Below are 21,340 nucleotides of genomic sequence, written 5' to 3' on the forward strand. Positions count from 1 at the left end.
TATGATGCCTCTTTTCTGATTCTTCCCATACCTTTCTGGTCATTTTTTCTGGTCTCCTTAATTTTTCTCTCAGATTTTCTTAGATTGAAGGGTTTCTTGGGCCTCTATCCTTAGCTTCCATCTATTTACACTTTCATAATTTTCTTATTCATCTTATCCATTCTTATGCCTCCTTTGAGCTGATGACTCTAGTCTAAACCTCCTGTGTGTCATATATCTAGTAGCTAATGGGTATGGCACTGTAGGATAAGTCCTGGACTGCTAATCACAAGGTCAGTGGTTCAAACCCACTGGCTGCTCCTTGGAAATCCTATACTGACTTGATGACACTTAATAAAAACAATGGGACATGCACACTTGGATGTTCCAAAGACACTTCAAACTCAGTGCATCTAAAATGGGAAGCATCTTTTTCCATGGGTATATTTCTCCTGCTCTTTTTACTGGACATCATCCACTGTGTAACCCAAGTGGGAAACTTGTGATTCATTCCACTTTGGCCTCTTTTCTTATCCTCCAGATTGAATCAGCTGCCAATTCTGGCCACATCTACATTCTCGTTGCATTCTCAGTTGGTTCCTTCCTCCCCATTCCCTCTTCTACTGCTTCATCATGTTTTGCTCAGAGATCTGCAGTTGCCTTCTGACTTGTCTCTGTGTCTGTAGTGTGGTCTCTCTTCATTCCACCTACCATTTTCAGAGCCAGTTTTCTGTTAAGGTCTGAATATCACTGACTGCACACAACCAGTGAAGCACTAGGTGACCCGTCCTAGTCTGTTACTCTTCCAGTCCAGTCTTCTGCTTTTCGTGTACTCCCTGAAGTCCTTCTACCTAATTACTTGTAGCACCATAGTCTTTCTCACCTCAGTGCTTTCGAACATGGTTTTCTTTCTGCCTGGGATGCAACACCCCCTTTCCAAAATTCAAACACAAGACTTTGAACTCTTTCTTGATTGTTGACCCCAGTTCTTTCTTTGATCCTAAATTGAGTAAGCCTTTTCTTCTATCAGTTCCCCAACACGGTAAATATACCAGGATTATGTGGGTGTTTTTTTGGATTCCCTAATCTGCTTTTCTCACTGGACTGTGAACTCCAAGAGGGTAGAAGTGGCAGTTTATTTATCTTTGTAGCCCCAGCCCCTGGAATGTTTTTGCAAAATACAAATTATATATAGCTGCTCTTTGAAAGACTTGAAATGAAGATCTAATAGGTCAGTAAATATTAGATTTCCCAGTAACATGCCTGTATTTAATTTACTGCATCATTTTAAGCAATCTACATGACTATTTCTCACGCAGGACAGAGTTTATTCAGTCCAAGAATCCTGTCTTTTTCTTTGGTTCCCAGAACCTTCTATGGTACCTGAAACATGATGGGTTCACGATAGGAGTAAGTGAACAGAAATAACGTCTTTATTTAGAGCCTGCTACTGCCTAGAATTTTTTGGACACGCATTGTTCTGAGGCTACTGTGATTCTGGCTCTCCTAGCCCTCAGGTGAAGGGCAGCCCAGAGACTGCCTGGGGCAGGGCTGGGTGGCTGCCTGCGCGCCTGCGCCCTCTGCCGCTCCTCTCCGTGGCGTGCCTCTGTGCGCGTGTGTCTGTTTGGAGAAGAGAGGCTTGGGTGACAGGAAAGGGGTAGGGGGAAGAGTTGAATCTGAGTCACATTCTCATTCACTGATTTCTCAGCGGCTGGACAGAGGTTGTCTCTACCCACTCATGCACCTCCGCAGTCCCCCACTTCCGCCGCTCCACGCTCAGCCAGACTGACCGACAGACTCGCCTGTGAGTAGCCGTGGTGGCTTGTGTGCTCTAGTAGCGGCGACTAGCTTCCGTCGTTCTCCTCCCGTGGGCTGTATGTGTGTGTGTAAAGGGGGTGTCCCTGGTATTATGCGCCGGCTGAGAGCTCCCTTCCGTGATTCGGGTGCCTATCCTGCGCTGCGGAGCAGGTGCCCGCCCCGACAGGGGCTCGGGTGCCCCGGGCGTGTGCTGAGGGAGTTTACGGGATTCCCAGGCTCGGCGTGCGGCCACCGGTGGGGTTCCCCAAGAAGGCTCCACGGTGAGGAGGCGTAGGGGAAACCCAGGGTGGTGAGCGACTCGCAAACCAGGAATCTGGGACTGCGTCCGGCAACGCCAAGCTGAGCGAGACATCGGAGTGGCTATCTCTGGCCGCCTGTCTCTCCACATTTCTCCCTTATCCTTCCTCCTTTCTTTCCTCACTAGCATCACAAAGGCGCGCCGCAGACTGAAAGCCAATGCAGCGCAAAGCAACTCTCCTCTCCCACCTGGTGCATATTTCCCGGGTTAGGAGGATTGAGATGGGGGTCCCCGAGATTGGGGCTGGAGTTCTATCCTGCGGGTACATCTGTTTTTAGGCTCCCGTTTGAATGCAGGCTAGGAGGAGGCTCGTGCTAGTGGTTCCAACACGTACTCGGTGTGTGTGTGTGTGTGTACGCGTGTACGCGCGCTCTCGCGGGCACGCTCAACCTCAGGGCCCAAACTCCTGGTGTGTGCTCAGTGTAAATAGCAAACCTCCCGGGTGGTCTAACGCGTGGAAAGCGGGTTCGGAGACTCCCTCTTGTCAACTGTGGCAGCGTACTGGCATCTCTTTGTTTGGTTGCGGTGGTTTCCCCACCCCTCAGCAAAGTAAATTGATTTTCGGATTCACTCGACACAGCGTTCCGTTCTGGGACTGAGTGTGAGCTTCAGCCTCGAATGCCCCTGGTATTTGTAATTGAATAGTTCTTTCGGGCGGGGGTGGGTGAGTGTTATTTTTAGTGTTGGGAATAAAGAGAGAAGTACATTGACCTTTTTGCTGCTGTCTTTGGCTTTGAAGGCGTTTCTAATTGATGGAAAGGACGGATTCGCATCCAGTCGTGCACACGTGCCTAGGTACAACTGTGTACACACGATTCTGCACATGTAGATCTACCTCCCTCAGCCCATTAAAAAACATTTTTTTTTTTTTTTTGAGAATGCATTGTGTGTTTGTAAAACAACAACAAAAAACTTTCCTTTGTTCTTTTGGGCATTTTCTATTTTCAGTGGGAGTGCAAAAAGATTGCAATTAGTTCGCTGCAATAGAAGACATTGTCTCTTAGTCAGGACTGCCAGGTTAATCATTATTAGCATATAAAAGCAGATGCGCTGTTTCAGGAAAAAGGGGCGGGGTGGGGGGGCAGGCCCGCAGCAGACAATGAGGGAGGGTCTCTACCGACCTCCTGCTGCTTATTGTTCTGGGACTGAAGGCTGCAGCTGACAGTAGCCCCCTGCTCCAGGGTTCCGCTCCTCTTTTGCCCCTCTGTTTCATCTGGGGCTGTCCGGGTCATCCATCGCCTGCCCCAACCCCTACCGATCTTCCGCTGACAGTCCTCTCTCTGCTTTCCAGATTGGCAGTTTCACGCTAGAGGGTCTTGGGAGCCGAGGCGGCGAGGACCAGGTGACCCTGGCCCAACTGGACTATATGCGGCGTGGGCAGTAGCTCTAAGTGCCCCCACGCTGGGCGCGGAGCGCACTGTCTCTGGTCGGCGGGCGGAGCGGCGGTGGCGGAGGGAATGCACCCGGGACGTGGACGACGCCCGCCGCGAGCTACCGCCCGGAGGTGGACGCCAAGCAGGGTTCATCGCTGGACGGGACAAACCCTTGCCCTTCGAGGCACGCGGCTGTGGAGCCTCGGGGCCGCGTCTGCGGTCAGGATGCCCTGCGTGCCTCTCTGCTGGTGAGAATGCCCTGCTGCGTGGTTCTGAATCCTGGCTCTGCATCCCCAGCCCCCGTCTCTGGTGGGCACGAGTGCGTCCCCCGGGTTTCGACCCCCTGTGCCGCTGGATGAAAAGCGCCAGAGGCCTTGAGTGCGATCAGCAATTGAATTTGAATAAGAACCATGGACCTAGGCTCTGGGTTGCAGCCTCCGGAGGGAGAACAGCTGGACGCACTGGCCAAAGAAGGAGCTGTCCAAGGGAAAGGCGAGTCAGAGACGTTTAGGTCCAGGAGTTTACCCGTCTTGAACAGCGCCTCCTGCCGGCTTGAGCGCAGTCCCGCGACTGTAGATGCCAAGCCGGCCTTCAGCAGTACGGATTCTTTAGTCCTGCAGGAGTTACAGCAAGGCACCAGCCCGTTGCCCCCCAGCCCCTCTGCCCAGTCCACTTCGGTGGGTATGGCGGGGTTTGTGGACTGTAACCACAGGGTGGACGTCAGTAAAACAGTCTCAGTGTCCTCTGCTCTGGCAACGCTACAGGGGAAAAGATGTCTCTATGTGGTCCTCACGGATTCCCGTTGCTTCCTGGTTTGCATGTGCTTCCTGACCTTCATCCAGGCGTTAATGGTCTCTGGGTACTTAAGCAGTGTCATAACTACCATTGAAAGGCGGTACAGCCTGAAGAGTTCCGAGTCGGGAATGTTGGTCAGCTGCTTTGACATTGGGAGCCTGGTGGTGGTGGTGTTCGTTAGCTACTTTGGCGGCCGGGGACGACGGCCCCTGTGGCTGGCTGTGGGTGGACTTTTCATCGCCATCGGAGCTGCCCTCTTTGCTTTACCTCACTTCATCTCCCCACCCTACCAGATTCAAGAGGTGAACGCGTCAGCCTCCAACTATGGCCTATGTCAGAATGGAAACTTCACGACAACTTTGGAGCCTCCCTCCTGCCTGAAGGACTTGGGAGCAAATAATCACTGGGTTTATGTGGCTTTATTCATTTGCGCACAGATTCTTATTGGAATGGGATCCACACCTATTTATACCCTGGGACCAACCTACTTAGATGATAATGTCAAGAAAGAAAACGCATCCTTGTATCTAGGTAAGACCATTCTGCCCTGGAGGCTTTAGATATTCTTGGGTTGAACTTGTACTGAAACTTACCTTTCTCTAAAAAATAAAAAGGAAATGATTTATTTCACATTTTTCTGGATATTTTAAAGTTCTAGTGTAGGCTGCAAGGTCGATTTGAGTCACAAGGTTGGTTTTTCAAACTCACCAGCCACTCCTTGGAAACCCTATACGGAGTTGCTGTGAGTAGGAACCGACTCGGTGACACTTAACAACAACAGTGTGGTTGTGTGGAGTCCTAGTGTGGAAGGTAAGGCCAGTTTGAACCCCAACAATGGTTCAAATTCACCTGCTGCTCCTTGGAAACCCTCTACAGGGTCACTATGAGTGAGAACTTAATTGACGACATTTAATAACAAGAAGTGTGGTGTTGTAGTATAAGTGTAGGAAATAACAGATGAAAGAGACAAGGAGAGAGAGTTGGCTTTGACAGCAGGCAGGTTTATTTATTGATTGTAAACCTGGGAGGGAGTACTCCCAAAAGAGACCAAGAGCCTGCCTGTTTCTTACAGATTAGGATATTTATGTCAATGTGGTCCTGGGTACAGTTCTGGCGAGTTTTCGATGAATGGGGTTATGGAGATTTTCCTAAAACCTGAAACTACCGGGAGGAGGGTCTCTTGGTGTAATAAAGACTTAATCTTTCCTGAGAAGGAAAGCCTAAGCAGGACTTTATTCAGTGCCACTTGGTATAGCTACAATGCCATTTTGTTGATTAAGAGCAGGGTCCTTCAATAAGCACTGGATGGCAAGTTCAGCAATTCAAACCCACCAGTGTGGAAATCCTATGTCAGGTCCCTGTGAGTTAGAACCAACTCAGCTGCACTTAACAATAACAAGTGTTCAGTTAAGGAGCTGTGGTGGCATAGTTGGATTATGTGTTGGGCTGCTAACCGCTACATAAGCAGTTCAGATCCACCAGCTGCTCCAGGAGAAAGATCAAGTTTCTACTCTGGTCAAGATTTACAACCTCGGAAACCCTGTACAGGGTCACTATCAGCCCGAATCAGCTCAAAGGCCCACCACTGTCACCACCTGCCCAGCAGTGCTTGCTTTGTTTTAGGTTTAGCCTTCTGCAGTAGGTTTTCAGTTGGGGAGAGAATCAATTTGTTGAGAGTTATTTGAATTCATTTTTAGACTCACAATTTCTTTTCCCAAGTAATGAAACTAAACTGTGTGTGGGCTAGTGTTTCTCTATTTTGCTGCTTGCCTTTGGAAAAACTAATTTATTAAGTTTATCTTCAAATTGATAACTTTCTAGAAAAATTCAGGTAGAAATAGAAGGCTATTCTGTGAAGTTTTGGGTTATTTCTTGCTTTCATCTATTGCTACTTTTCAACCCTCACCCCAAAGACAGGAATAATGGAGCAGGCAGATTATATAAAAGGGGCTTTGAAAAACTCCCCTGTAATCAGTCAAGTCCAGTTTATAGGGTTTCCAGGATTTACAGAAGTAGACAGACTGTCTCATCATTTTGCCTCAGAACGGTTGGTGTGTTTGAACCGCCTGCCCACCTAGTAGGTAACAGCCCAACACTTAACCCACTATGCCATCAGGGATCCTTTAAACATGCTCTAGTACTTCTCATTATGAAAAACCATGAAAACATAGCTTTAGTGATACCACATTTTTTCCATGAGGTGGACTTTTTGAAGAAACAAGGTTAGTTGGTTTGTTAGATATTCTGCATTCTAGGCATACCTGATTATTTCCTCATGGTGTTATCTTTATGTAGAAATAGCCTCACGAATTATAAGGTTCATCCAAAACATTTTTTTATTACTGGTTGAAGACCCACAATTGTCTGACATTGAGAGAAAGATCCATTACTGTTTTGGAAAAGCGGTAGTTCTTGGCTTAGGTATGTTTACTTGCATAAATCTCCAGTGGCCAAGGCGGTGAGTGGGTTAAGCACAGGACATTCATGCATGTGAAGCCCTGCTGACAGGAATGGTAGTGGTTGTTTGCACTGAGTCAGTTCTGAGTCACAGTGACTTGGTATAGGGTTTCTGAGGCTGTAAATCTGTGCAGGAGCAGAAAGCCTCATCTTGCTCCAGAGGAGTACCTTGTAGATTTGAACTATTGACCTTGAAGTTAGCAACCCAGATTGTGGGCAGGATAATTTACTTTCTAGAATTCTGTGAGGTATGTACTAACTGTGCCTTCAAAACTGAACTTCTAAAGAATAGATTCAAACTTTTCAAAAGGCTGACTAGCAGTCATACTCGACGAGACATTGTTTTTTTACCTTGCTCTTGTGGAGTCCAAATAAAACAAGAAAAAGGGATTTTACTTTATTAAAAACAAACAAACAAACAAAAGATGATAAAACTAGCAAATGTCAGCTACACCCAGCAATTTACTGGCCATGTGCTGTAAGGATCCTTGACATAGAAATAATAAGCTTTACAAAGGACATTGGAAATAAGGAATGTAAGAGGGCTTTTTCTACAGGAGAGTTACTGTCCTCAGAAGCTACTCTCGGTGAGAGGTTTGTATCATTTATAGTCCCCAGTCATTACTGTCCAGATTTTTTCTATTAAATGCAAGAAAAAGAAATTTCCATTCAGAGCAGAGAGTACTAGCGCACTTGTTAACTTACCTCTATATTTTCTAACATTCAATACGACAAATGTTCAAAGACGTAAGATAATTAAAAGGATACTACAATGAATACTAGTATGCTCACCACTTAGATTCAGTAATAGTTTCTTTAGTCATATTTGAATCATGTAGTGCTGTAGGATAAGTACTGGATTGCTAACCATAAAGAAATCAAATCTACCAGCTGCTCCTTGGAAATCTTATATAGGGTGACTTTGAGTCGGAACTGACTCCATGACACTTAGCAACAGCAACAATGCCGTGTGCATTATTTATTTATTTATTTGGTAAACCATTTGAAGATTATTGGAGACACTGCTATTGTTATGGTTGATAAGTGTCATCAAGTTGGTTCAGAATCAGAGCCGTCCTGTATAGGGTTTCTGAGGCTGTAAATCTTTGCAGGAACGAAAAACCTCATTTCTCCCCTGCGGAATGGCTGGCAGGCTTGAAACACGGGCCTTGTGGTTCGCAGTCCAGAACAGCCAACCTTGTAGTTTGCATTCCAGTGCTTCTCCTACAGGGCTTCTATGCTCCCAGACACCAATATACTTCACCCTAAGTACTTTTGTTGTTAAGTGCCATTGATTCAATTTTGACTCATAGTGACTCTGAATAGGGTTTCCAAGGAGTGACTGGTAGGTTTAAACCACCAACCTTTTGGTTAGCAGTTTAGTGCTTTTCCTATAGCAGTGCCGCACCAGGATTCATAAATGCTTTAACATGTGTCTTCTAAATATAAGTACTTAAAAAAAAAAAAAAAATATATATATAGAGAATGGTGCATATATATTTATGTAGGAACCTTAACATCCTAAGAAAGGTAATAATCATTTGCTAATATCAAATATAAGGAGCTCTGGTAGTGTAGTGGTTATGAATCGATCTGTGAAACGCAAGGTCAGCAGTTCGAAACTACCAGCTGTTCTGCGGGAGAAAGATGAGGCGTTCTGCTCCCATTAAGATTTACAGCCTTAGAAACCCTGTACAGGGTCCCTATGAATCGGAACTGACTCCATGGCACGCAGCCACCAGCCACCACCAATATCAAATATGCAGTCCATATGTAAATTCCCCCAGTTGTTTCCCCAAAGCCTCTTTTTCAAATTAGGAGTCAATCAAGGTTTACCCATACATTAAATTTGGCTTTAACCCCCTTTTTTTTTTTTTTAGGGCATGGACTTTTGTTTTGTTTTGTTTTGAAGAGACAAAGCTATAGTTGGCTTGTAGAATGTTTTGTATTCTAGACATATGTGATAATTCCTCATGGTACTGCTTCCTTTGTTCCTCCACTCCCTACATGTACTGCACACTAGAAGTTCACCCTGAAGACTTGGTTAGATTCAGACTAAATATTTTGGTCAGACTACTTCATAGATAATGCTGTGTGCTTATCCCATCACATCTAGCCAATCATTAACAATGTTAAGTTTAGCCACTTGGTTGAGTGGATGATTACCCATCTTTCTATTATAAAGGTACATGTCTCCCTTAGAAAATAGTAAGTAATCTTTCAAGTAACACCTTGAGACTGTAAATATCCCAATTGTTTATCGTAATTTTGCTGGTCTCTGATTCCATTTATTCTGAAAGCGTATCTTCGTTTAACTCCACTTGTGGGTGTGATTGACATGGATTGTCTGCATCAGATGCACTTGCAGAACTCTAACCAAAGTGAGACTATGGCCTTGTAAGAGCCCTGTGTTTTTACTTTTCAGAACAGCAAGTGCATATAAATTAAATAATTTGTGCTAGGTACTATGCTTGTTTTAGGAAGACCAAACATGGACGAGTCTCAATGCTTTGGGGCTGTCAGTGAAATGAAGAAATACTACTATGCAAGGTAAGGGGAAACCATAGAAATGATGATGTGCTTTTCTTTTTGGTAGATGTTGTTGTTGTTGTTGTTAAGTGCCATCGAGTCGGGTCCGACCCATAGCGACCCTGTACAGGGTTTCCTAGGGTGTAAATCTTTACGGGAGTAGAAAGCCTCATCTTTCTCCCGCGGAGCGGCTGGTAGTTTCGAACCGCTGACCTTAAGGTTCGCAGCCCGATTCGTAACCACTACGCTACTATTGACTAATAATTGTTTTCTGAAAAAAAAAAAAAAATTCAGTGAATGTCTTTGGATACCTTCTTTGGGAAGCCCATGATAATTCTGCTTCATGGTAAATGGTGCTCAATGAAAGCTAGTGTTTTGAGTACCAGGAATTATGCTGTTATTGGCTGTCAATGAGTTGATTCCTCTTAGTGACCATTCCATGTGTGTTGAGTAGAACTACACTATACAGTTTTGAAAGCTTGACGTTTCAGAAGCAGCCCAGCTCCGGAGGCACCTCTGGGTGGGTTTGAACCACGAACCTTTTGACTGGTTGTTGAATGCTTAATTGTTTGTGCCACACAGGGGCTCACTCTTCAGGTACTATATCTAGCTATACGTATGCTTTTTGTTGTGTATGTATATATTATATGCATTTGTTTAAGGAGCACAGATGGCACAGTGGATTTAAACGTTGGGCTGCTAACCTAAAGGTTGGCAGTTCATATCCACCAGCCACTCCATTGGAGAAAGATGAAGCAGTCTGCTTCCATAAAGAATTACAGCCTCGAAAACCCTATGGAGCAGTTCTACCTTATCCTACAGGGTGACTATAAGTTAGAATTGATGGCCATGAGTTTTGAGTTTGTATATAATATACGCATTGTTGTTGTTGTTAAGTGCCGTTGAGTCAGTACCGATTCATGGTAACCCTGTATAGGGTGCCCAAGGAGTGGCTGGTGAGCTTGAACTGCCAGTCTTACAGTTCAAAGCAACCGTGCAGTCCAGCGCATTAACCCACAGCACCACACCAAGACTCCAGTACACACACAGATAAACATAATCTACTAATTGTATTATAATTTGTTACAGGTACTTTGTTAAATATACAATAAAGTAAATAAAGTATGAGGGGGCTTCAAAAAGTTTGTGGAAAATGGAATGAAAAGATAATGAAATTTTCCAGGAACTTTTTGAACTCCCCTCGTATATCATTCTATTTAATCTCTTCAATTTGACGCTGTGGGTTAACGTGCTAGACTGCAAGGTCAGTGGTTCAAGTTTACCAGCCACTCCTTGGAAGTCCTATACAGGGTCACTATGGGTTAGAACCGACTCCATGGCACTTAACAACAACAACATCAATCTCTTCAATAGCTTTCTGAGATGGGTGTTTATTCTGTTTTATGGATGAGGAAATTGAAGCTCAGAGATGTCAAGTGATGTGCCTAAGGGCACGAGTTGGTGACAAAGTCAGATTTCAAAATCAAGTGTTTATGACCCTTGTGCCCATGAACTTCCCTCCACGTTGTGTGGTTCTTTGGCAAAATGCCCTAAAAGTCAACTGAAACCCAAAGATGTGCCACATTCAGCAGTTTTGAGAATGGTGCAGAAGAATGCAGAACTGATCTAAAGAGATTAAAACATGGTCAGAACAAGATGATTCTCTTAACTTTTTAAAGATGTTTTTATAGGTTACTTTTGTGCCTATTAAAATTAGAGAAACTACTGTGTTCTTAAAACATGAACAATATGCTAATAATAGTGTAGGATTTTTCCTAATAAATATCCGGTTAAAGTATTTTGTTGTTTTCCACAAAACTGTCCATTTATATTTCCTTTTTCATCACCTACTCCAAACCTTGAGATCAGTCTTTCTTTTTTCATTGAAAGCACAGAAGGAAAAAAAAAAAAATAACGTAGCAGGTTAGTAATTACAGGCAGAAGCACATATCTGAATTAGTGTTGCAACCACTGAAATGAAATGTAATTGTATATCTTAGACTTTTGAAAGTTCTAGGCCGATAATCTGGCAACTGTAAATGTAGAAGTGACATGGTCATGGAATGGATACAGCAGCATGTATCCCCACTAAACGCCTAACTCCTGCGAAAGATGTAGTGTTGACTAGGAGTATAGAGGATGCTTTGTAGGCATTAGTAAGAAGTAAGATTAGTAACTAGACCATTATGTGTAATTGTATCTCAAGAAGAGAGGGAGAAAATGTGATCCTTTGGGGGCAAGAAACTCATGAACCAATAGGGAAAGGAGAAAAACAGGCTAAGCATATGGGAAAGGGGGAAAAAGGATGCATTTCTAGAATAAAAAGCCATAACTCCTACTGGGAAGATATTCAGTTTAACTGTGATTGGCACAGTGTGGTCATCAATCAAGCACTGGGGGTTCCAGCCATTACATTTCACTATTAGCCCTGACTTCACACCACAGAGGAAGGTTGGAACAGGCTCAGTGCCTTAGAAAAAACACTGAGTAAGGAGACTGAAGATCTATATGTTAGACGAACTAATGTGACGGTTGTGAGGATGACGCAGGACAGAGTAGTGTTTCCTTCTGTTGTGCTTGTCACTGTGGATTGTAATTGACTCGGAGGTACCTAACAACAGCTAGCAATTGCTAGTTATGGGACTTTCAACAGATTCCTTAACTTTTTCCCGTCTCTCTTTCCACATGGGGGTGACTTAGTTTCTCAGTACTGACATAACAGAAATACCACAAGTGGGTGGCTTCAATGAACAAAAATTTATTTTTCCACAGAGAGTAGAAGTCCAAATCAGGGCACTGACTTTAGAGCAAGGCTCTCTTTGTTGGTGGTTCTCAGGGAAGGCTTTCCTCTCAGTGTCTCTAGCCCCAGAGTGCCTTGGTTCCCTGATCATCTTCACATTTCATCTATTTCCCCCCATGTGTGCTTTTGTGTCTAACCTCATTTTATAGCACAGAAATGATTAGGTTTAGGATGCACCCTACCCTGATTTATTCTGATTAGCATTACAAAGAAAACCCTTTTACATGTACAGGCACAAGGGTAAGGATTCCAACACATAATTGGGGGGGGGGGCGCGGGACACAATTCATATTATAATAGGGAATATTCCATTTGTTATTGTCACTGTCATATTTTGAGGACCAGACAGAATCATGTGTGCAATTGCTCTGCAAAATGTAAGGGGTGGCACAGATGAAAGACACCATGGCTTTGTCAAAACAGAAGTCAAACTCTAGAGTTCCAGAGTGGAGAGAGTGGGAAGTGAGACATTTTTCTCTGTCTGAGTATAAAAATCTTGATAATTGGGAAGGAGGGAAGAAGTCACTCCTTGGGAGCATTGTACAACACAGTCTTTACTGGTTGGTTGTTGGTTATTGGTTATGTGTTGTGGAGTTGGTTCCAAATCATAGTGACCCTACATAGGGTTTCTGAGGCTGTAAGTCTTTATGGGAGCAGAAAGCCTCATCTTTCTCCCATGGAACTGCTGGCAGTTTTGAATAGTTGGCGTTCAGTAATGTCGTATTCAGATTAATTGAACTTTCTGAGAATCTATGGATTTTGCACCAGAAGTTTCTGCACGTCAGATTTTGGCTAATTAACCTATGAGTCTGTGTTTTTGCCTGAGGTAGGAAGCCCTTTGATGATTGAGGGGTATAGGGTGTTCCCGTTCCACAACTGTGGTCTTCATTTACTTGATAGATCAGTAAGAAGCTTGGTGAACAAGAATCAAACCAAGACAGACATAGAAGTAATTATTGTTTTAAAGATAAGCCCCTGGTGGCTTTTTCTTTCCTATATGCCCTCAATTTTCTAAAAGTAGAATAAACTCGAAGTTAGTTGAGTTTTAGTTCGTAGGTGTTTTAGAGTAAGCGATCTATAGATTCAATGCAATTCCAACAAATTCCAACAGTGTTCTTTACAGATACTGAAAAACAAATCCTCAAATTTATATGGAATGGCAAGAGGCTCTGAATAGCTAAAGCAATGTTGAAAAAGAGGAACAAAATAGGCTGACTCACACTTCCTAATTTTAAAACATCCTCTATAGCTATAGAATGAGCCATGGTGGTGCACTGGTTTAAGCCTTGGGCTGTTAATGATAAGGTTAATGATTTGAGCTCATCAGTCACTTTGCATGAGAAAGATGTGGCATTTAATTTAGGTGTATTCTACCCAGTTCTACAGGGTCATTATAAGTAGAAACTGACTTGACAGCAGTCAGCTTTGGCATACAGATTGTTTATCCATATACAACCAGAATAACCGAATCAACCTGGTACTGGTTGTTGTTGTTGTTGGGCACTGGTATAACAATATATATATCTCCAGAAATAAACCCACACATCTACGGTCAACTGAGATTTGAGAAGAGTGCTAAGTCCATTCTATGGGAAAAGAAGAATCTCTTTAATAAATAGTGCTGGGAAAATTGAATTTCCATATGCAGAAAAATGAAACTGGAAACCATACACACACACACACAAAAACCCAATTCTAAATGGATTAAGATCTAAATGTGCAAACTAAAACCGTAAAATTCTTAGAAAAAAATACAGGGGTAATGCTCTCAGGTAAGCTTTAAACAAAGGACAGTTGTTGTTCAATGCCATCAAGTCCTTTCTGACTCATAGCAACCCTGTATAGGTTTCCAAGGAGTGACTGGTGGATTTGAACTGTCTATTTTTCTGTTATCCCAGTGGTTATCCTATAGTGCCATACCAGGATGCCTGCAAAGGATTAGCTAATAACAAAAGCCCAAACAGTAAAAGGCAAAATAAATAAATAGGACCTGACTTCAGAAATATAAAAAACTTTTATTCATCAAATAAACAAATAAACTTTACCGAAAAATTGAAGAAACAAGCTACCAATCTGGAGAATATCTTTTGAAATTTTATGTCTGACAAGAATCTGATAGCCAAAATATTTACAAAGCTTCAAGAACGCAACAATAAAAATGCAAATAACCCAGTCATAAAATAGGTAAAGACTTGAGTAGACATTTCACCAAAGAAGACATTCGAATGGCCACCAAACACATGAAAACATGCTCAGTGTCTTGTTAGTTTCCAGAAAGATGCAAATCAAAACCACAATGAGATACCATGTCATTCCTACTAGGATGGCTAAGATAAAACCAAAACCAAAACGCTGGCAAGGATGTGGGGAAATTGGAAACTTTATTCATAACTGGTGGGAATGCAAATGGGTACAGCCAATGTGAAAAACAGTTTGGCAGTTCCTCAAAAAAAATAAAACTAGCATATGACTCAGCAATTCCACTCCTAAATATGTATATTCCCCCAAAGACTTGAAAACAGAAACTAATAAAGAGGCACACACCAATGTTCACTGCATGACTATTCACAAGAGCTAAAAGATGGAAACAACCTAAATGCCCAATAGATGAATGATGAACAAAATGTGGTGCATACATACAATGGAATACTACTTAGTCAGAAGGAGAAATGAAGTCTTGATACATACTACAGTGTGAATGGTGCTTGAATATATTAAGCTGAGTAAAAGAAGTCTCACAAAAGCACAAATATTATATGACTTTACCTATATAAAAAGACAAGAGAAGACAAATAGACAGAAACCAAAGTTTATTAGGGTTATCAGCAATGAGAAGGAAGGGAAGAAGGAGGTTTCATGGTGATAGAAAAATCACATTCACTAAGGACAGGGTTCTATAGCTGATTATTTTAATTGCTGTTAATAAGTTACACCTTTAAAGAGTTGCATTGACAAATATTGTGTGACAGATATATTTACAACAATGACAAATAAAGAGGCAGAGAGTAGCTATTGAGGTTACTCATACACAGACACCTCATGGGAGAGGTTTCACGGGATATTCTAGTTCATTGGCCTGGTAACAGTACTTCCCGTTCTTGTTGTTAAGTGCTGTTGACTTCTGGTTTTTTGTTTAGTGCCCGTGGTCCTGAAAACTTGCAAATGTCCATCCAAGGCATGACAAGTGGTCTTGTCAACAGAGGGAGAGGGGAGTCAGGAACAGAACAAAGATACGGAATGTATGGCTACTTGCCTCCATGTATGAGAATCTCATCTGCCATGATACCAGTGGAAGTGGATGCTGCCTGGCTTCTATTACTGAAAATTATGATCAAATATGTCATAGACGAATCTCAATCAAAAGGCAGAAAATGCAGAATAAAACTTCAGGTTCTTGTGGACTCTAGAATTTCTGGAGTCCTGGAAGCTGCATCAAACCCTGTAACTATTGTCCTGATACTCACTCAACCTTAAACCGAAAATATTCCGTGAAGTTCTGTGAAAACAAAACAATAGCTTAACTGGTAAGAAAGATCTATCGTGAGCATTTTCCTCTTTTTAGAACTATATGGGCTCAAAGTAACAATTATTGTTAGGTCCTATCAAGTCTGTATTGACGCATAGTAATCCTATGCACAATAGAACAAAACACTGCTCAGTCCTGCGCCAACCTCACAATTGTTGCCATGCTTGAGCCCATTGCTGCTGCCACTGTGCCAATCCATCTCACTGGGGGTCTTCCTCTTTTTCTCCAACTCTCTGCTTTATCAAATATGATATCCTTCTTCAGGATCTGGTCCCTCCTGACAATATGTCTGAAGTATGAGAGATGATGTGTGCCCATCCTGACGTCCAAGGAGCATTCTGGTCGTACTTCTTCCAGAACAGATCTGTTTTGTCTTTTGGCAGTCAATGGTACTTTTAATATTCTCCTCCAACACCATAACTCAAATGCACCAATTCTTCTATGGTCTTTCTTGTTCTCCATCCATTAACAATGTTGTTATTGTTGTATGCCGTGGAGTTGGTTCTGACCCATAGCGACCCTGCACAGGGTTTCCGAGGCTGTAAATCTTTATGGGAGCAGAAAGCCTCATCTTTCTCCCGCGGAACAGCTGGTAGTTTCGAACCGCTGACCTTGTGGTTCATAGCCCGAATGGTAACCACTGCGCTACCAGAGCTCCTTTCCAGTGACAATAGCAACTTGAATTATTAGATAGAAACGATAGCAGTCAGTAGCAGTGAATTTATGTTAACGTGGAAGGAACAACTCAGGAAAAGGAGAATGAGGACAGCTGAACCAGTTGAAGAATGTTATCAGCTTCACTAAGGTGTACATGTACAGACTGTAGAATCAGCGTATGTTTTGTAGTGTATCTTCTCAACAACAACAAAATAAGTAAGAACTAGAAAAACATGAAAAAAAGTTTTGTAGTAATATAAATACGCTTGTGTGTGTATCCACACACAGCTATGTGTGCATCTATCCATCCAGCACCCTGTTATCAACTTGTTGTACTTTGGTGGTTTGCTTATATACTATGATGTTAGAAGCTATGCCACCAGAATTTCAAATGCCAGCTGGGTATTCTTCCTGACCCTCTACTTTTCCAAGCATCATGTTCTGCTCTAGAGACTGGTCCCTCCTGATAACATGGCCAGTGTACTTGAGATGAAGTCTAGCCATCCTCACTTAGGAGTGCTCTGGCTGTACTTCTTCCAATACAAATTTGTTTGTACTTCTATGGTCCTAGACTTATAAGGCATGTAAAACCTAGAATGCCTCTTAAAAAGAAATGACAGTTTAATTGACTAAAAAACAAAAAGCAAGACCCAAATCTTAAATATGATTTCATTTATGGGGATCCAACAAAGGCTAAAGTAGTTTAGAGTTTGAGTGGTAAATAAAAAGATCAGTAGTTGGAACCCACCAGCAGCTAAGCAGGGAGAAAGATGGAGCAATTTGTTTTGTTTTGTTTTGTTTTGAAAGATTTACAGCCTTGGAAACCCTACTACTCTGGGGCAGTTCTACTTTGTCACTACGAATTGGAGTTGAGTAAACAGCAAGGATTTGTTTTTTGGAAACAAGTGTTGTTTTTAACAGCTAATATTTTTGAGTGTTTAACATATTCCAGACATTGTGTTACATACTTTATTTTCTTGTTTTATCCTAAAGCAAAACAAAATCATCACACTATGCAGCAGCTACTTTTATCTTCTGAATTTTGCAAATGAGGAAATTGAGGTTTATGGAGATTAAATAATGTACTCAGGATTATTTAAGAAGTCAGGACTCAAGACTTTTAGCCCAAAGCCAAAACTATTGAAGTTATGAAGAGGCGAGCTCTCCTTGGACTACCATAACAAAATGCCACAAAGCGGGTAGTTTTAAAAAACAGGAATTTCTTTCTCACAGTTCCGGAGGCTAGGAGTCTAAATTCAGGGTGTGTGCAAAGCTGTGCTCTCTCCCCACCAACTCTCTGGATTCTTCCTGGTAGTGCTGGGCGTTTCTTGGCATTCGTTTGGTTTGTAGATGGGTCCTCACATGCTGCTTTCCTCATACGTGTGATTCCCTGTCTGTGTGATTCACATTTTGTCACTTAGAAGGGGTTTGGAGTAGAAACTTTTGTGCTCCCATATGGCTTAAGAAAGATCCTATTTCCCCAGGTAGGGTCCTATTTGCAGATACAGGAATTAAGCTTCCCACTTGTATCTTTTTTTGGAGACACAATTCAGTCTATTACAAGAGAGCAGGGGAAAAGTCTATAAACTTCTTTGTGATTTGGCCAAGTTTCTTAAATTCATTGTCTATAAAGGAGATGTTAAGTGCTATCGAGTCTGTTCTGACTCATAGTGACCCTGTATAGAGTTTCCGAGGAGGGACTGACCTTGCAGTTAGCAATTGATTGTTATCTTACAGGAGTTCTGGTGTAGTGCTGTAGGATAAGCACTGGTCTGCAAGCCACAAGAACAGTGGCTTAAGCCTACCAGCTGCTCCTTGGACACCCTATATAGGGTCACTATGAATTGGAATCGACTCAGTGGCACTTAGCAGTAACATAAAGGAGATGGGGAGGTGAGGCTAATGATTCTTTAGATTCCTATAGCTCTAAATGTCTCCGTTCTTTAGTTTCATGCCTTAATCAGCTTGACCTGATATGGCCTTTTTCTGAAATTTGGAATTTGGGTCTGGAGAGGGATGTTTCCTTGAGCCATGTGAAGTTGTCTCTTTGTCACGTGTCTTACCCATTGACAGTTTGAGTGATAGTGCCATGTGACAGCTGTCCCTGGGGAATCGAGGCATTCCGTTAGCTTTTTTTCCAGGCAGCTGTGGTTTACTTGATGATAAATTCAGAAGTCTACTTCCTCTCCTGGGAATTGTGATTGCTCATGAAACTGTCACCATGCAAAATCGCAATCCCAGTTACCTAATATCATCTAGAAAGGTGGGTGCAGGTTGCTCTTGCTTAAAAGTAAAGAGCATTTTCATGTAATTAATAGTCTCAGCAGGATGAAATTACATAATTTTTAAGTGTCTAAAGCTGAATTGTACACTTTCTGACTTTCTAGCATGTGAGAATTCTTAGATATACTATTTCAGCAAGAAAGATTTTGATCTTGTTCTATACACTTGCTTTTTAAAAAATCTTGATTTCTTATGAAGGACATAGATGTTTCAAAATATTATTATTATTATTTTTTATAGCTGAGGGGAGAAGCTTAAGAGAGCAAGACTTGGTGTAATAAATCCTAAACCTTAGAATTTTAAGTGTAAATCAAGTTTGGATCAATACATAAAAATGGACTAACAACCCTCTTTTGCAAAGTGTCTTTACATTGTTGTGTGGAAAATATCTGCCAGCATTTTGTCTAGAAATTGACTTATTTACCTGGTAGTTAATTTCTGCTGGAAGTTGGCCACGGATCTAATTTGAGCTGAATTTAAATGACTTTCCCTCAGGTAGAGCAGCAGCAACTTTGAACAAGATGCAACAATCTTCTTAGGAGAATCTGAGGAATTTCCTACAGGAGAAAGATTTATGCAAAATATATTGTCTTAGAATCATCTCTTTAAGATGACTCTAGTTACTTCATTGCTATAAAGAGGTCAAAAGAAATTAGTTTTGTTTTAAGAATTTGATCAAGATGGGAAGGTAGTGGATAAATGAAAGACAGGAAGAGTGACAGAGAGCACAGCTCTGAATCTCTGCTTTTCCGGCACAGGAGTTCAGGTTGTGTGGGTGTAGGATGCTTTTCTTTATGTACGTTTTCTTTACTTTTATATATTCTCTAGTGACTGTTGTCAGAAAGAGGCTTGTGTGACCCTCACATGGATTCTCATGGGACATTTATTCATTTACTTCTGTAAGGCTGAATGCCACTTCGGGAAATACTAATTTAGAGCTTCAACTTTCCAGGTCATCCAGTTTTGTAGAAATGGTAAATGATGTGTAGGTGGCTAATTTATAATTCAACACAAACTCAGCAGTAATTGCTGACGTGACCTTGATCAAATTGTGTAGCCTTTCAGACGTAAGTTTCTTGTTCTGCCAAATGATGTATGAGGGACCTTCAAAAAATACATGGAACAATCCACTATGTTTGAATTCCATATTTCCATGACCTTTTTGAAGTCCCTTCATCTTCTCAGATGACTTCTAGTTCTAATGTTCTGTGGTTCTGTGAAAGCCTGAATAAGGATTGGAGCAGTAGGGAAGGGGACTTTCCTACTTTAGTATAACAAGCAAATTGTGTTTCTAAAACTAACCACAAGGCCCTGCTAATCTAGTTAGACTATTTACTTAGCACTTGCGCACTGCATGACCTCTAGAAAACCCTCTTGACATCTCAGTTTCATTTCTATATATGTAAGGAGCTCTGGTAGTGTACTAGATTACAAACTGAGCTGCTAACCAAATGGTTAGCAGTTTAAATCTACCCGTTGCTCTATGGGAGAAAGATGAGGCTTTCTGCTCCTGTAAAGATTTACAGCCTCAGAAACCCTTATACAGGGTCGCTATGAATCGGAACTTACTCCATGGCTCACAGCCACCACCACCAAGTTGACAGAAATCAAACAACGTATTACATCAGGCAAATCTGCTGTTAAAGACCTCTTAAAAAGTGTTAAAGAGCAAGGATATCAGTTGAGGACTAAGGTACATCTAACGCAAAGCATGATATTTTCAACCACCTCATATGCATGTGAAAGTTGGACGATGAATAACGAAGACTGTAGAATGATCAATGTATTTGAATTATGGAGAAGAATACATTGGTTCTTCTTCTTCCAAGATAGATTTGAGAGCTCCTTAGAAGCCAGGATAGTGAAACTTCATCTCTTGTACTTCAGATATGTTATCAGAAGGGACCCTAGAGAAGGACATCATGCTTGGTAAAATGGAGGTTTCAGGAAAAAGAGGAAGATCCCCAATAAAATGGATTGACACAGTGGCAGCAGCAATGGGCTCAAATGTAACAACAATTGTGAGAATGGTTCAGGACTGGGCAGTTGTGCATAAGGCTACTGAGTCGGAACTGACCCAATGGCACCTAACAGCTACAACAAGTTAACAGAGTGAATTAGCAAGTTTTGAAGGGTAGTCCCAAAGTCGCTGGGTAGTACAAAAGGTTTATGCGCTTGGCTGCTAACAAAAATGTTGGAAGTTTGTTTCCACACAGTGGCACTGTGGAAGAAAGATGATCTACTGCACTGAAAATCCTGTGGATAACAGTTCTACTCTGGCATAATTTGGTTTGCTTAATCAACTTGACAGTAACTCATGTTAGTATACTGGTGTTCCTAGGATTATATGCCTTCTTCTGTATCTAAATAAACAGATAAGCAAAGCGCTGCTTAAGAACAAGAATAAGGTTGGAGGCCTGTCACTCCCTGACTTTAAAATAGACTACATGGCTACAGTGGTCAAAACAGCTTGGTACTGGTACAATGAAAGGTACATAGATCAATGGAATAGAATCGAGAATCCAGAAATTAACGCATCTACATACAGCCAATTGAACTTCGACAAAACACCAAAATATGTTCCATGGGGAGGGGATAGTCTCTTCAACAGAGTCTACTCTATATTATAAGCAGCGCTTTGCTTATCTTGGGTCTGTCTCCTTTCCATATAAAGTTTGTAATTGCTTTTTCCATCTCTTTGAAGAATGTTGTTGGGATCTGGATTGGTATTGCATTATATGTGTAAATTGCTTTGGGCAGTATTGACATTTTCACAATGTTAAGTCTTCCTATCCAGGAGCATGGTACATTCTTCCATCTTTGTA

At 42.0% G+C, this 21,340-nt stretch overlaps 1 protein-coding gene across 1 annotated transcript in view; it reads left to right on the plus strand.

Moving 5' to 3' along the window:
* The first annotated feature begins 3,878 nt into the window (after positions 1–3,878).
* The window catches only part of SLCO5A1 (solute carrier organic anion transporter family, member 5A1), a 215,815-nt gene continuing 198,353 nt past the window's right edge, over positions 3,879–21,340 (plus strand). Inside the window, exon 1 of the mRNA XM_006860073.1 lies at positions 3,879–4,794. Coding sequence (XP_006860135.1) covers positions 3,879–4,794 — 916 coding nt within the window. The remainder of the gene's footprint in view (positions 4,795–21,340) is intronic.

The sequence above is a fragment of the Chrysochloris asiatica genome, unplaced genomic scaffold (assembly GCF_000296735.1).
Source record: "Chrysochloris asiatica unplaced genomic scaffold, ChrAsi1.0 scaffold00036, whole genome shotgun sequence".
NCBI lineage: Eukaryota > Metazoa > Chordata > Mammalia > Afrosoricida > Chrysochloridae > Chrysochloris > Chrysochloris asiatica.